At 38.7% G+C, this 12,999-nt stretch overlaps 3 protein-coding genes across 4 annotated transcripts in view; 1 reads left to right on the top strand and 2 right to left on the bottom strand.

The window, feature by feature from the left end:
• Nucleotides 1-2,618: 2,618 nt before the first annotated feature.
• On the bottom strand, nt 2,619-9,195 carry LOC127426952 (rap1 GTPase-GDP dissociation stimulator 1-like). Its single transcript, XM_051674174.1, has 5 exons — nt 8,371-9,195; nt 8,177-8,281; nt 7,032-7,154; nt 5,453-5,578; nt 2,619-5,299 (listed from the first exon to the last, which is right to left on the bottom strand). Exons 1-5 carry the CDS (start codon nt 8,414-8,416, stop codon nt 4,824-4,826), a joined length of 876 nt encoding a protein of 291 aa, XP_051530134.1. The 5' UTR covers nt 8,417-9,195; the 3' UTR covers nt 2,619-4,823.
• Nucleotides 9,196-9,339: 144 nt separating this feature from the next.
• On the bottom strand, nt 9,340-12,979 carry LOC127426947 (uncharacterized). 2 transcript variants are annotated; one of them, XM_051674168.1, is made up of 4 exons: nt 12,852-12,979; nt 11,137-11,819; nt 10,899-11,028; nt 9,340-10,354 (listed from the first exon to the last, which is right to left on the bottom strand). In XM_051674168.1, the coding sequence occupies exons 2-4, from the start codon at nt 11,771-11,773 to the stop codon at nt 9,943-9,945; spliced, it is 1,179 nt and encodes a 392-aa protein (XP_051530128.1). In that variant the 5' UTR covers nt 11,774-11,819; nt 12,852-12,979; the 3' UTR covers nt 9,340-9,942. The 2 variants fall into 2 exon arrangements, with proteins under 2 accessions (XP_051530128.1, XP_051530127.1); XM_051674167.1 differs by having other exon boundaries at nt 11,137-11,825; nt 12,852-12,973.
• Nucleotides 11,905-12,999, top strand: part of LOC127426934 (neurotrypsin-like) — a 55,449-nt gene continuing 54,354 nt past the window's right edge. The window contains exon 1 of the mRNA XM_051674119.1: nt 11,905-12,506. The gene's annotated coding sequence lies outside the window, so the exon portion shown is untranslated. The remainder of the gene's footprint in view (nt 12,507-12,999) is intronic.

Below are 12,999 nucleotides of genomic sequence, written 5' to 3'. Positions count from 1 at the left end.
AAAAAAAAGTAATCAATATGATTCCAGTGGTTAAATCCATGTCTTCAGAAGAGATATGATAGGTGAGAAACAAATCAATATTTAAGTCCTTTTTTTACTATAAATCTCCACTTTCACTTTCACATTCTTCTTCTTTTGTTTTTGGCGATTCACATTCTTCTTGCATATCGCCACCTACTGGTTGGGGCTGGTCAAATGTGGAGATTTATAGTAAGAAAGGACTTAAATATTTATCTGTTTATCACCAACACCAATCATATCGCTTCTGAAGACATGGATTAAACCACCTATTTTATGCTGCATTTATGCCATTTTTGGGGCTTCAAAGTTCTGGCCACCATTCACTTGCACTGAATGGACCGACAGAGCGGAGATATTCTTCTAAAAATCTTTGTTTGTGTTAAGCTGAACAAAGAAATTCACACATCAGTGATGGCATGAAGGTGAGTAAATGATGAAAGAATTTTCAGTTTTGGGTGAACTATCTCTATAAGAAGAAATTTCATAGTTGATGTCTCCATCTATTTGCCACTGAAGAGGGTCACCAGAGACCCTATAAAGTAGGGGTGGGAACCGTTTTCCTATTAAGGGCCATTCGAGTATTTACAAAATTATTTGCGGGCCATACAATTGCTTGCAATTGCTGATTGTGGGTTGAAATTAAGGTATGCATTCTGTTACGTGCTTACGCACCAAGGAATAAAAAAATTTAAAAAAGTTATTTCTATTATACAGTATTTTGCCTTGCAATTATTTTAAATAATTTGAATCATTATTTTAATTGTATTTTTTTTACAGTAAATGGAATCAAGGTCATTTTTTTGCTTTTCAAAAAATGTCTCAAATGGCAACGTGGGCCTTATACAGCCCTGAGGCCTAGTGTTCCCCACCCCTGCTATAGAGAAATAATCTGGGTTCTAAACAAGTCAGTGATGTTAACATGCTTTTGTCAACTTGATGTGTGCAACAGAACATGATTTTGACTTGACCTTTAATTTGTAATAATAATAATAATAATAATAGAAATATATGTGTGTGTTATAGTAATGCACTTTCAATGCAGGTTTATGGGTGAAGGCATTCAGCCAGGATAAATGTTAAAATACACACTGTTTTGGAAGTATAGCTTCAAGACTTAAACATTAGGTATATGTGACCTTCTTCATCATTTTGAGTCACTTTGTCCCACAGACACTTTTTTTGCCATTTTATGGACTAAAGCATTATGCATTTAAATGATTTTATCTCGACAATGGTTTGGAGTCGAAACATAATAATTGCATCACTAATAAGCTTAGACTTTCCTTCTTATTATGGTGAATAAAACTCAAAATGCGTTTCTGGGTCAAAGTGAAACATGCATTGTAACCTAGAGTAAGTACTATGTCTGTGTACAGGTATCTATTGGCTGTGTGGACCAGTGCTCTTTGAACATGAGCATGTACACTGTGGATCATCAGAAAAAGCACCATCTAGTGGGGCAGGTCCTGACTCCTCTCAGATATTCTGAACTAAAGGAAGCAGAGGCAAAGTAATGAAAATGATCAGGTAAATACTGTAATGTTCAGGGCAATATCTGGGGACAAGAAGGAGTGCTGTTTTAAATGTGCATGTTTTTTTTTGCTCTTGTAGCCCCCCTCAAAGAATGGTGATATTCAGGTGTCTTTGAACTACAACCAGTTTCTACATCGCCTCACTGTGGTTGTTCTAAGAGCAGGGGGGCTGCAGTGTGGCAGTGATGCAGGCAAGAAAAAGGAGCAATAAATAATAGTTTACAGCGTCTTTTAAACTGGTGGTTCTCAACTTGCAGATTGCAACCCCAAAATGGTCATGGTCTATTCTGATAGGGTCACAGGTGAAAGGGGAAAACAATGAAAAATGCAAATAATAAAATGCACGTAACCATATAATTTTGCAGTTATGATAGCAAAATAAACAGGCTTATCAATGTTTTGATGATGTCAGCGGCTGTGCGTTCAATAGGACTATACTATAATAAACACAAATTTAATCAAACTTGCTAGAAATTAGGCAGATGCCAACATGGACAGGTTGTGTGACCTGCCCTCATCTTCAAAAACCATGAACAAAACAAATGTAAAACAAATGACCCCATACAATTGACAATTTTCCTATTTCCAGCTTATGTCCAGGAAATGTATGTTTACTTCTGTATGATAAACAGTTTTGGTACTGTGTTGGGTCACAACTTTTCCAATGGACAATCTCACATCTTTAGAACTGACCTGAAAAATTGGTGGGACAGGTGTGTGTGCCCAGGTCTCCCTGAAGATACATGGTGAGATACAACTCCATCAGCCAATCATAGAGGAACCTGGTAACTGTCAGTCAATCATTTCCATGGTGATAGGGTGCCACCCTCATGGTGAACCCTAGCTTTCATTGTCCTGCTATCAGTAATACAGAAATACTAAAATGCAAAACAAAGCAAGCATGTCATTCTGTAAATTTGTAAATGTACATTCAAATAGTTACAATGTCATGAAAATGTAATTTTCATACATACATTTTTACTAATTTAAGTAATTTTTAAAAGTTTTTTTTTTTCATATTGGACATTCTTAATTGTCATAGACCCATATAATACTTGTAAATAATTTTTTAATTAAAGTTATTATAAAGTATTACCAAAATACAATACTGTAATTTCAAAGGGGTCATTCAAAAAATCAATAAAATTTAGGGTTAGAAATTTCTGTCACCTATATATCTGTACTCAGTAACTGTATTTTGCCTTTTTTTCCTGGCAGTGTTGTTGGGGGTGGTGGTCATTGGGCTGTTCATGTATGAAAGGGGCAGAGAGCTGGAACACTGGAACAACGTGGTCAGCAAACCACAGGAGCTGGTCAAGCAATGGCAGACACTGGGAGGAGCTCACACAGTCCAGAGCCCACGCTAAACAGCATGCATCAAACTCCATGCCAACCTTCCTCTCTTTGAAAAGAATGGTAGCCTTTTTTCCTTTTCTTTGAGAGGGAGGTTACTTCACTACTGATGTCAGAAAATCAAATGGAATCAAAAAAAGGGGAAATGGGAAATTGTTTATTGATAGCACAAATTTGTGAATGAGGTTTGTTTGAAAGAACACTGTGACTTGGTGCAGGCAATAAAAATACAGTCCAGTTTACACACACATGGTTCCAACATATTTAGACCAATACATTTCCGTGACTTTTCCATTTGTTTGTGATTACTGAATAAGGATTTGAAATTTTGATTCAGAGTGATTATCAAATGAATCATTCAGACCACTATGTGAACCGGATTGACAGATTCATTGAAAAGAATCAATTCAAAGGGACATCACTATGGCCTGCAAGCAAATTTAGCTGCAGAAATATTTAGAGCAGGGCATAACTAGACTAGAAATTTCTACAAATTTAAATAATGGACCTACATTGTAATATAATATGGGTATAGGGCATTTCACATTGTTATTGATGCAAAAACCCTTTTGCAGTTCTTAATCCTTAATGAAATTTAAAGTTACGGGTAACAATGTCCAAATTTGGTTTGCAAAGACTGCATTCAACTGGACTGTATTTGGACATGTAAACATCATTTTCAAATGTGAGTTGTAAGTGTATTTTCCTTGGTGCATTTTGCAGCACGTTGCATATTGTGACCTGGGTGAGTGTAGCTGCTCCAGATAATCCACTACTGTAAGGCCTCTTATGGACTAATCACAGAGTGCAGAAAGGCTAACAGATTGCAACTTGGCGTCCACCTGTTTTCATGTTCTTGATTGATGCCCTCGGGTTCAGATGGAGCTAATTTGGACATTTTAGCAATAGGAAACTGAAAGCAGTTACATTCTGTTTTTTTTATTGCTTTCAGAGCACATAAGGATTCACTCTCTAATATGAATGGCTGACATGAGCTCCTTAAAGGTTGGGATGTGGTTTACACCAGATCACCTGTTAAGGCCACCTCAGATGTTCATTAAAGGAATAGTTCACCATAAATTTTCTCTGTTTTTGTTTTGATATTTAATCACCCTCATGTTGTTCCAAACATGTATGACTTCTTCCATGTTTCTTGACCGATTTCTTCCGTGAATCACAAAAGGTGAATTTATGAAGAATATCCTGGCCAATTGTTTCCATATAATGAAAGTGAATGAGGACTGAGGCTCTCAAGCTCTTAAAGGACAAACATAAAACATCATAAAGTGGTTAATTTGCCTCCTGAATTATATCCTGAGGATTCTGAAGCCATATGATAGCATTGTGTGACAAACTGAAACTGAAATTTAATTCGTTATTCACTGAACATTTTGACATCAGACTTAGCTGAAGAGAAGTTACGATGTCTGATTCATGAAAAAATCGTTTTTTGTTCCAGTTGATCCAGTTTACAGCACTGGTCTGAATAATTTGTTCACCAATCAGACTACTCCATTTCTTGAGTTCGACTCATTGATTCAGTGCATTGGTTGAAGCCGTGAAGAGCCCACTGGAGGGGGAAGATTATCAGTGAATAATGGTCCATTCCTCACACAAAGCTATATCATATATCATTTAAATATTGCACACAAGTCATATGGATATAATATGGACCACTTTTATAATCCTTTTTTGTAATTTTGGAGGTTGTCAGCCCTAATCCTCATTCACCTTCATTGTATGTAAGAGTGGCCAGGTTGTTCCTCAAATTCATCTTGTGTCATCACATTGTGTTCAGCAGAACTAAGAAGTAATACGGAACACCACTGGGGTAAATAAGGTTTTTTGGTGAACTATTCCTTATGAACTATCCATTTAATATCATTAGTCTGAGAGCGCTACGATAAACATTCAGCCTCACAAGAGGGTGTGAAACACGGCTGCCCTCAGATTCCAGTTCCTCGGAATGTTCTTCACTGAGCATTTGATAACTTTATACAACTTGGGGCAGTTTCCCAGGTGGGAAAAGTTCTGTAAGTGGTGCCCAGACTGCCGGCCATTGTTTGCACCCCACAGCATAGCGGAGCATCTTTGAAGCACTTCTACTGTCACAGAGTACTGGCCGTTAGTCCACTGTTTCAGTCTGACCACTGTTATAGCTGAAGAGATACCGAAGGAATACCGTGAAGTGCCACGGAACATGCGCTCCCCCTCACCGAAATATGCTCCTTCCTCCCAGGCGAGCATGGAGCCGTCCTCCTCACCCATGTCGGCCAGGTTACAGAGGGCCAGCAGGCAAGAACTCAGTAGAGCCTGGTTTTCACTGTGCTGGAGTAGAACTGATACCAGTCGTGGGACAGCTCCAAGCCTCAGGAATCTCTCCTGCTGCAAGTCTGGCAAGAAAAAATCCCAAATTCAATGTTTGGCACCATTTAAGACAGAATTTTCAAGATACAGGTCATATGTAGGTGGGGCTTCAGCTCCACTTTCTGTCATCTCAGGGATGGTGCTACAAATGTAATGAAAATCTGTGGAGTTGTACTCACTACTGTCATAGCAGATTCTAGCAATGCCCTGGGTAACGTGGAGGAGAAGGTCCTGGTCCTGGCTGAGCAATAAGGTCACAAGAGCGGACACAATGCCTGTATCAAAGCACTGCTCTCTTACAGGAGCTATGGACAGACAAAGTATAGAATAATCAATAGAGATTACAGAATTTTTTTCACTAGGTTTCAGAGTCACAGTGACTAAATTTACAGTGAAAAAATTCCACTGAGTTCACATGGAATTCTTCTTACCCTTAAGCCTGAAACATTATCTATGCAAGTACGTGAGCACAGACACTTCTAGCTATGCAGACTCATTACATTGTGCATCTTAGTGTTACGAAATTCATCAGCCTGCAATTCATAACTCAACACAAGTATGTTTTGCATTCTCAGTTTTGCCACAATGGCCAGTATAGAGGACACTGGTGTGAACTCTCTGCTTCTACATTGAGTTTTTTCTTTTAAGTCAACTAATTTTATGCCACAGCAACAGTTTGAAGAGAATACTGTTGAGCAAGTAAGTTAAAGTCAATATATTTTAAGCAACTTACATAATTAATAGCACGCATGGTTTTATTGCACATAATCGGTCCTGTCACTCAATAGCTCTAAACAGAGACAAATACGGATTAGTGTCTCTGTTTTCAAATCCACAAGGGTTTGATATCCTTGCTATAGCCATCCAACTTGACATTAAATATGGTTTGTTACCTGTGCCCGATGATCTGTGATAAGTAATGGATAATGTACAGGCAGCTGGTCATCATGGCAAAATAAACTTTGGCGTGCAAGGGGTTTATTTTGTGATATTGCCCGGCTGACTGTACGTCATCCTGCTTAGTACGCAGCAACTTGCAAATAAATAAATCAAAGATTAAATATTGAGTACTGAGGTTTGTTACCACCAAACTAATGCAAGAAGGCACGTTAGTATGTTCAACCAGACCTCCCATTGGCAATGCGTTGGCCAAACTCAGGGGTATATGTTCATGTACTTGTGTAAAGTAAGTTTCTGGACTTACAAAAAAAGTGCTGTAGCAGTACCATGATACAGTAATGGTATCGGAAGGTAATACCATGTGATATATCGGATGGTATTACCATGGTACCTTGATATATGCCATTGTACTGAACCATTTTCATTTACCATGGTATTTACATGGTACTTCAAGGTACTCAAGCCGTGGTACAACCATGGTACATGTCTAAAACACTACGGTAATTGCATGGAGCTTTTTGGTATTTGTTTTATAAGTGTAGGATGCTATTTCCAAGCCAGCTCCTCAACTACCACTATGAAGCAGCTTCAGAGAACAGGATGCCAAGGCTCTGGGCTATAAGCAAAAGCTGGCATTATTTGCTAATTTGTCACTTATCCAAAGGAACTTACAGTACACGTATTACATAGCAGTTCCACCAAAACAACCTGGAGTTGGGTGTCTTGTTCAAGAGTAATAGCTCATGGATGGCTGCTTGTAGAGTTCGAACCTGCAAACGTTTGGTTCCCAGTCCATATCTTTAACAACAAGGCTACACCACCCTACATTGCATTCTTACAAAACACTTTTATTCTTACCATCTCTGGCAAGTTCAGCCACCAGTCTGGCTGTGTGAGTGGTGAGTGTGCTCTTTCTTCTTAAAATTTGGGCCAGAACAGGCAGAATCCCGCTTTCTGCCACCTGATGGGCTATGCCTTTCTCTAGGGCAGGAAACACATGCATGGGATGCCATCCAAAACAGTCAAGATATATACAATCAACCCATCCTCAAGTACAACAAATGGATATCATTATGTCAAAAAACAAAACAAAAAATCAGGGTTACAGTGAGGCATTTACATTGTCCTAAGTGCATGCATATACTGTATGTATGCAGGAATTAAGAGCATGAAAACATGCTTCTAAAGCATGTTTTCACAAAGGACAGTGTAAAATAAGCAAAGTACACTGTCTCTCACAGCTGGCCACCTGGCCACTTGTGTGTAAGTGAGCAGTCTGGCTAATCGGTCCTGTCACTCAATAGCTCTAAACAGAGACAAATACGGATTAGTGTCTCTGTTTTCAAATCCACAAGAGTTTGATATCCTTGCTATAGCCATCCAACTTGACATTAAATATGGTTTGTTACCTGTGCCCAGATGATCTGTGATAAGTAATGGATAATGTACAGTCAGTTGGTCATCGTGGCAAAATAAACTTTGGCGTGCAAGGGGTTTATTTTGTGATATTGCCCGGCTGACTGTACATCATCCTGCTTAGTACGCAGCAACTTACAAATAAATAAATTAAAGACATTAATATTGTTTTGACTTGAAATCATTTTAATATGTGAGAAGAAAAAGATTGCAGAGAGACATGAATCTACTGTATGTAAGAAGTCAATTAAACAGTTTAACAGTCATTATACAAAAACATTTGACTGTGTAATGCCACAACTGACTACTCAGAATAAAGTATTTCAGACAGCTATGTAATAACTTATGATGGAAGTCACATGCCTCTCTAAAGCCAATGCGCCATTACAATACACTCTAAGCAGCTTTCAAGCCTTACACAAAATGCTGGCACAAACTGCATCTAACCAGTTCAAAGAGAATCACATACTAATGAACAGAGGTTTCATTTTACTTTATCTTACAGAGACTACTTCATGACAAATACTGCTCAGTGGGGTTGCTTTTTGTTAAACAAGTACTCAGCTATACAGTGTATATTTACTCACTTCTCTCTATGGCATCAGTCAGCATTGTGTCCAAATACGGCTTCAGTTCCTCATCCACAAGTTCTGTGCTCACACTAATGGCCTCTATAGCAGCACATAATGTATCTGAGAAAAAAAAATGTTTGTTCTTAATAAACATATTTAATAAAAATGTACATCCTTTTAGTCTTTCCATAGCATGTGCTATTATTTACCCTTGGGTGTGTTGGGCAGTGGACGACTGGCCCCCATCCTCTCCATATACAGTATATCTATATGATGTTGCGTTGTCCTGTTTAGTTCTCTCAGCTCTGCTCAGGTCCCAGATGACCACAGAAGTCTAGGCAGCATTTGTTTTTTAAAATCATTTTTTCCACTATCCCTTCATTTTTGTCCTCTACCTGTTTTGAAATGCTGTCTCTACTGTTGTCCGGTTATGCATGCTCCGCCCTCCCTTACTCACTTATTTTCTTCCCCTCAATCCCTGTCTCTCCTCCTCTTTCTCCCCACCACCTGCTCTAATTCAGACCTACACTTGCACTCCAAATCCTCAGTCTCGCCAAAGCCCCATAGGTGACACTGTGAACTACACTTAAACATCTCCCAGAGAATACAAGAAAGAATGGAACAACAAACAAACAATATCATTGGCTCAGCTACAAATCTGAAAAACATGGTGTGGATTTTCTCTGCATACCCGCTTGAGCTACAGAAAAGCTGCTGTGTGGGTAAAATCTTTTGTAAAAAGACAAGATTACACAGTTGAAATTGGTGTTGTTGAATAGAGTCAACCGGATTAAGCACAATAGTTGAAAACAAAACACTTTGCTATAATTAATATTTATATGGACATTATATAGACATTAAATTATAAATGAAAGCTTAATTAATGTTCACATTTTCTAAATAAAACATGTGTGGTGCTTGCCGTTACAATACTAGTAGACATGGCTGATTGCTAAGGTTTTTCCAAGTGCACTTTGTTATAAGTTTGCAAGGATGTTCGGGATGGTTTTCAGGGTGTTCTGGGTGGCTGCAAGGTGGTTCCTTATTGGTCCATGTTCTGGATTGGGTACTTCCAATGAAAGTGTATGGAATTTTTGGCCAAATTTATTGTCCACCAATCAAAATGATATGTACACGATAAATTGCCTGAGCAAGCATTCACAAAAACATATACAAAGTGCTTAAAGGTAATGCTTTAATACAAGCCTTTAATGAGCAGTCTGCAAAACCTTTTGTGTTTAGAGTAGTCGTTGACATACACTACACAACAGACATAAAAAGAAAAGTGAAATAAATAGTCAGAAAAATCAAAGAATGTCCAATAGAGAAGATATGTTATTACTCAAACTAAATTACTCTGAGATTGTAAGATTAATTACAACAGAATCAAAAGAACATATCAGACATAAAATAATCAAATGAGGCCAGTAGAAACTGATATTATGATCCATTACATCAAAATACAACATAGTGCTAAAAAAATAGTCTGCATGCTAATTTAATAGCATACATTGTCTGAGAACATTTGTTGTACAACAAAACAAAAGGTTGAGAGCAACAAAGGATGAGGTGAGGTTTGGATCAAAACATCACGGTCAAGGAAAATCATGATAATCTGACAGACATCTATATTACTTACATGACTGACCAGATTGGGAAAGAAAAAAAATCACTCGTGAGATAGGGTGAAAAGTCTAACATTATAAAACTAATATTTTCTTCGAAAACATTTTTGCACTCAGAATTCACAGTGTCTCTCTGTGCCTCTCAGGCACATGGCATTATGTAAGACCTGCATTAGTGGTGTTGAGTCCACTTGATATGGTTTCATACCCTACAGAGACTAGGGTTAATACACTGCTCTCCATCTCTGTGGACTGTGGAACCTCTGGAGCAGCAGAATCTAGATGCATCTGTTTGCCTCTTTTCCGTCTTCTTTTACCCTTTTCTTTAGGTTTACCATCTTCGGTGGCAGTTGTGGGCTTGCGATTGCGTTTACGGATCCTTCTAACTGGAGGTTCAGGTTTGGGGTCTGTGTTCCCTGAGAGGATTCGAATTTGGCGGTCAATTACATTATCGATAATATCAAGAGCCACGTCCATCATGCCGTTACCAAGACCGTGTGTAACGTTGGAAAATAAACGGCTATTCGCAGAGTCGTTGAAGATCTTCCGCATCTCCTCTAGATAGTTCCTGATTGACAACAAGAAACAACTATAATTATTGTTTGAAACTAACCTGAACCATTTGCACTGCATGCTATGACCCATCAGAGATTAAAGGTGAAACGTGTCATTTCCGCTCTATTAGTGGCACCAAACGGAATTGTTTGTTTGAGAGGCCTGATTGGCCAGACATAACAACATTGGCTCAACCAGTGACTAAAGTTTGGGGCGGGACAACACAGTTGGACAAATAATGGAAGACAGAGAGCAACTAAAACTTTTTAAGAATTAGAGTAGAATAAAGTTTTTTAGAATTCAATCATTATTTCTGCAATTCTGTTTAGTGATGCTAGTAGTGCAAAATTATACACTTTACCTTTAAACGTGATTTCAGTCATTTTGTAATGTTAAAGAATACTTTTGCTGAACCAATGGCATGTGTTTGGGGTGGAACTATTTAACTGGTCGACTACCGAGAGACATGGGATGCATTTAGCCAGTATGGTATAAAAAAATACCATACTGGCTAAATGCATCACGGTGTCAAGGTACCATTAAATCAAATGCTTTACCTTGTCTCAATGATTTTTGACCAGTGCTGCACGTGGTTTGTTTCAGGAAGCAACTGTTTCGCCATGTTCTCATAATCCACATACTGCCGTGCAAAGTCTTTCATGTCTTTACAAAGGGCTGCTGTGTCACCTGCAAGTAACAAAACTTCACATAATTTGCAATTCCTTCTCAGTGTCAAATTCAAATGGAATTTATTTATAGTAATATTTTGTCTATGGAGGTATGGTTCAGGCATACCTTCAGTTAGTTTAGAAAAAGAACTGGATACTGCTGTGTTGGTACTTGGTGACAGACCAAAGACATTGAGGGACTCCAAGAGGGTTTTCTTACTAGCCGGACCTCGGCTGACTCTCGTGTAAGCAGCCAAAGATCGGAGCGACATCTTCTCAGGTGGTTCCAATCTCCTCTTCACCTCATCATAATGGATATGGTATTTACGGGCCTTTGAGCTCTTCATATTAGGGTCCAGCAGAGAGGCTACCTCTGCAAAAGGGACCTGCAGTGAGTTAACTGCACCATCCTGGGGGGGCGGTGCACTCTGGCTCTCTGATGGACCTTGTGTTGATACATGACCATGTGTCGGCATATGGCCCTGTGCTTCCATATGGCCTTGCGGTGGGGTTTGTAGATGTGGCATGGGCTGGATGTGTGATTGAGTCTGGATGTGAGATGCCATCTGGACATGTGATGGGACTGTGTGTGGTACAGCCTGACATACTTCTTGAGGTACCACGTGATGTGTGATGATTTGTGTGATGTTTTGAGGTTGCGCTTGAGGCTGATACATGGTTATAATGGGGTTACCAACAGAGACATGGACGACATCACTGTTCTGGTGAACGGCGGACATGTGCATACCCGCAGATGGATCCATCGTTTCCCTCTCACAGACACAATGATGATACGTTTTTTGAATGTAACTGTATCTGACAAACAAGAACAAATTGAAAATGGAAATAATATATTTATGATAAATAAAGAGCTATGACATTGTATAAAAGTAAATCAATTTTAAATTCAAAATAAATTTGCAATTACATTTCACAAGCAATTTCACTTCTATAATGTAATGTATTTCCAAGTGAAACAGGATATATAACAAATAAAATAAAATAAAAAAAAAAAAAAAAATAAAAAACGGGTCAGGACTTTATTTCATCCATCAGAAAAGGACTTAATTGTAAAAAGTGATTGGAGAGGAGAGTTGAGAGCTTTGTGACTTCAGTCGAAAAGAAAAGTCGTTTCAGAGGCATGGCACATTTTGATTAAACATTAAGGAGACTAACATTTTGTTTTCTGTGGAATAACGTGATCAGATGAACCATACATAATTAGACCATGAACGTGTATTAAGAAAGACAAATTGTCAATTTTTTTATTTCATTTTCATGATGACTTCAGGCATTTGTTATCAAATTACTTTCATAATGTTTTATTAAAAATAATTCAGTGTATACTTTACTAAGTATATAACTCTTTTGATAGAGTTACATTGCAGAGGTGCGACTGCGAACATTAGAACTGTTGCTGTCACATCCTTTTGACTGCGTCACCGCAGCGCGAGACGGATGAACTTTCAGGGCGCGTGCACGCGAGGGCGCGCAACGGTATGTTTCTTTAATAAAATGAGCATTCAAGTCACCTAGTAGACATTAAACTGGGTTACAACAAATGCATTTGAACAGGAGCAGGTTTTATATTTACTGCATGTATTTAGAGAAGCCCTTTCCACAGAAAGCTGAGTGCACAAGTCAGTGTTGACTTAAAGAGAAAAGATAGTCTGCTTGTTTTAATGAACAATCGGGCAGGCCAAAGCCACCATGATGTTTGAAACATGATATTCCACCGTTTCATGTGCTCCAACCGTTCAAACGTCCGTTTTACTCGGACAGCTCTGAGTAAGAATGTTAACCTTGAATCAGACACAAGTTGCTGACAGTATTCTTACTTACCGCTCTATGGTTAGAGACGTTTTTAAACGTTACTGATCCTAGAACAGTCCATGGCGAACCGACCGAAGGTCTCCTTCTTCACCGATCCTGTTTCAGCGGGTTGCAAATCAGCAAACGGGGCACAGACGCCATAGCTGCTGATTATCGT

Source organism: Myxocyprinus asiaticus, chromosome 36 (genome assembly GCF_019703515.2).
Source record: "Myxocyprinus asiaticus isolate MX2 ecotype Aquarium Trade chromosome 36, UBuf_Myxa_2, whole genome shotgun sequence".
Classification (NCBI taxonomy): domain Eukaryota; kingdom Metazoa; phylum Chordata; class Actinopteri; order Cypriniformes; family Catostomidae; genus Myxocyprinus; species Myxocyprinus asiaticus.
This window is presented reverse-complemented; position numbering and strand designations above follow the sequence as displayed.

Bases quoted from the DNA above. Each gene is read 5' to 3' on its own strand.
- LOC127426952 (XM_051674174.1), bottom strand. From the start codon at position 8,416: ATGGAGAGGATGGGGGCCAGTCGTCCACTGCCCAACACACCCAAGG. The intron at 7,155-8,176 runs GTGAGTAAATAT...TTCCTGCCCTAG, and splicing joins GACTGATGCCATAGAGAGAA to AGAAAGGCATAGCCCATCAG. The intron at 5,300-5,452 runs GTGAGTACAACT...TTTTCTTGCCAG, and splicing joins TAGAATCTGCTATGACAGTA to ACTTGCAGCAGGAGAGATTC.
- LOC127426947 (XM_051674168.1), bottom strand. From the start codon at position 11,773: ATGGATCCATCTGCGGGTATGCACATGTCCGCCGTTCACCAGAACAGT. The intron at 11,029-11,136 runs GTATGCCTGAAC...TGTTACTTGCAG, and splicing joins TTTTTCTAAACTAACTGAAG to GTGACACAGCAGCCCTTTGT. The intron at 10,355-10,898 runs GTAAAGCATTTG...GTTGTCAATCAG, and splicing joins TCAAAAATCATTGAGACAAG to GAACTATCTAGAGGAGATGC.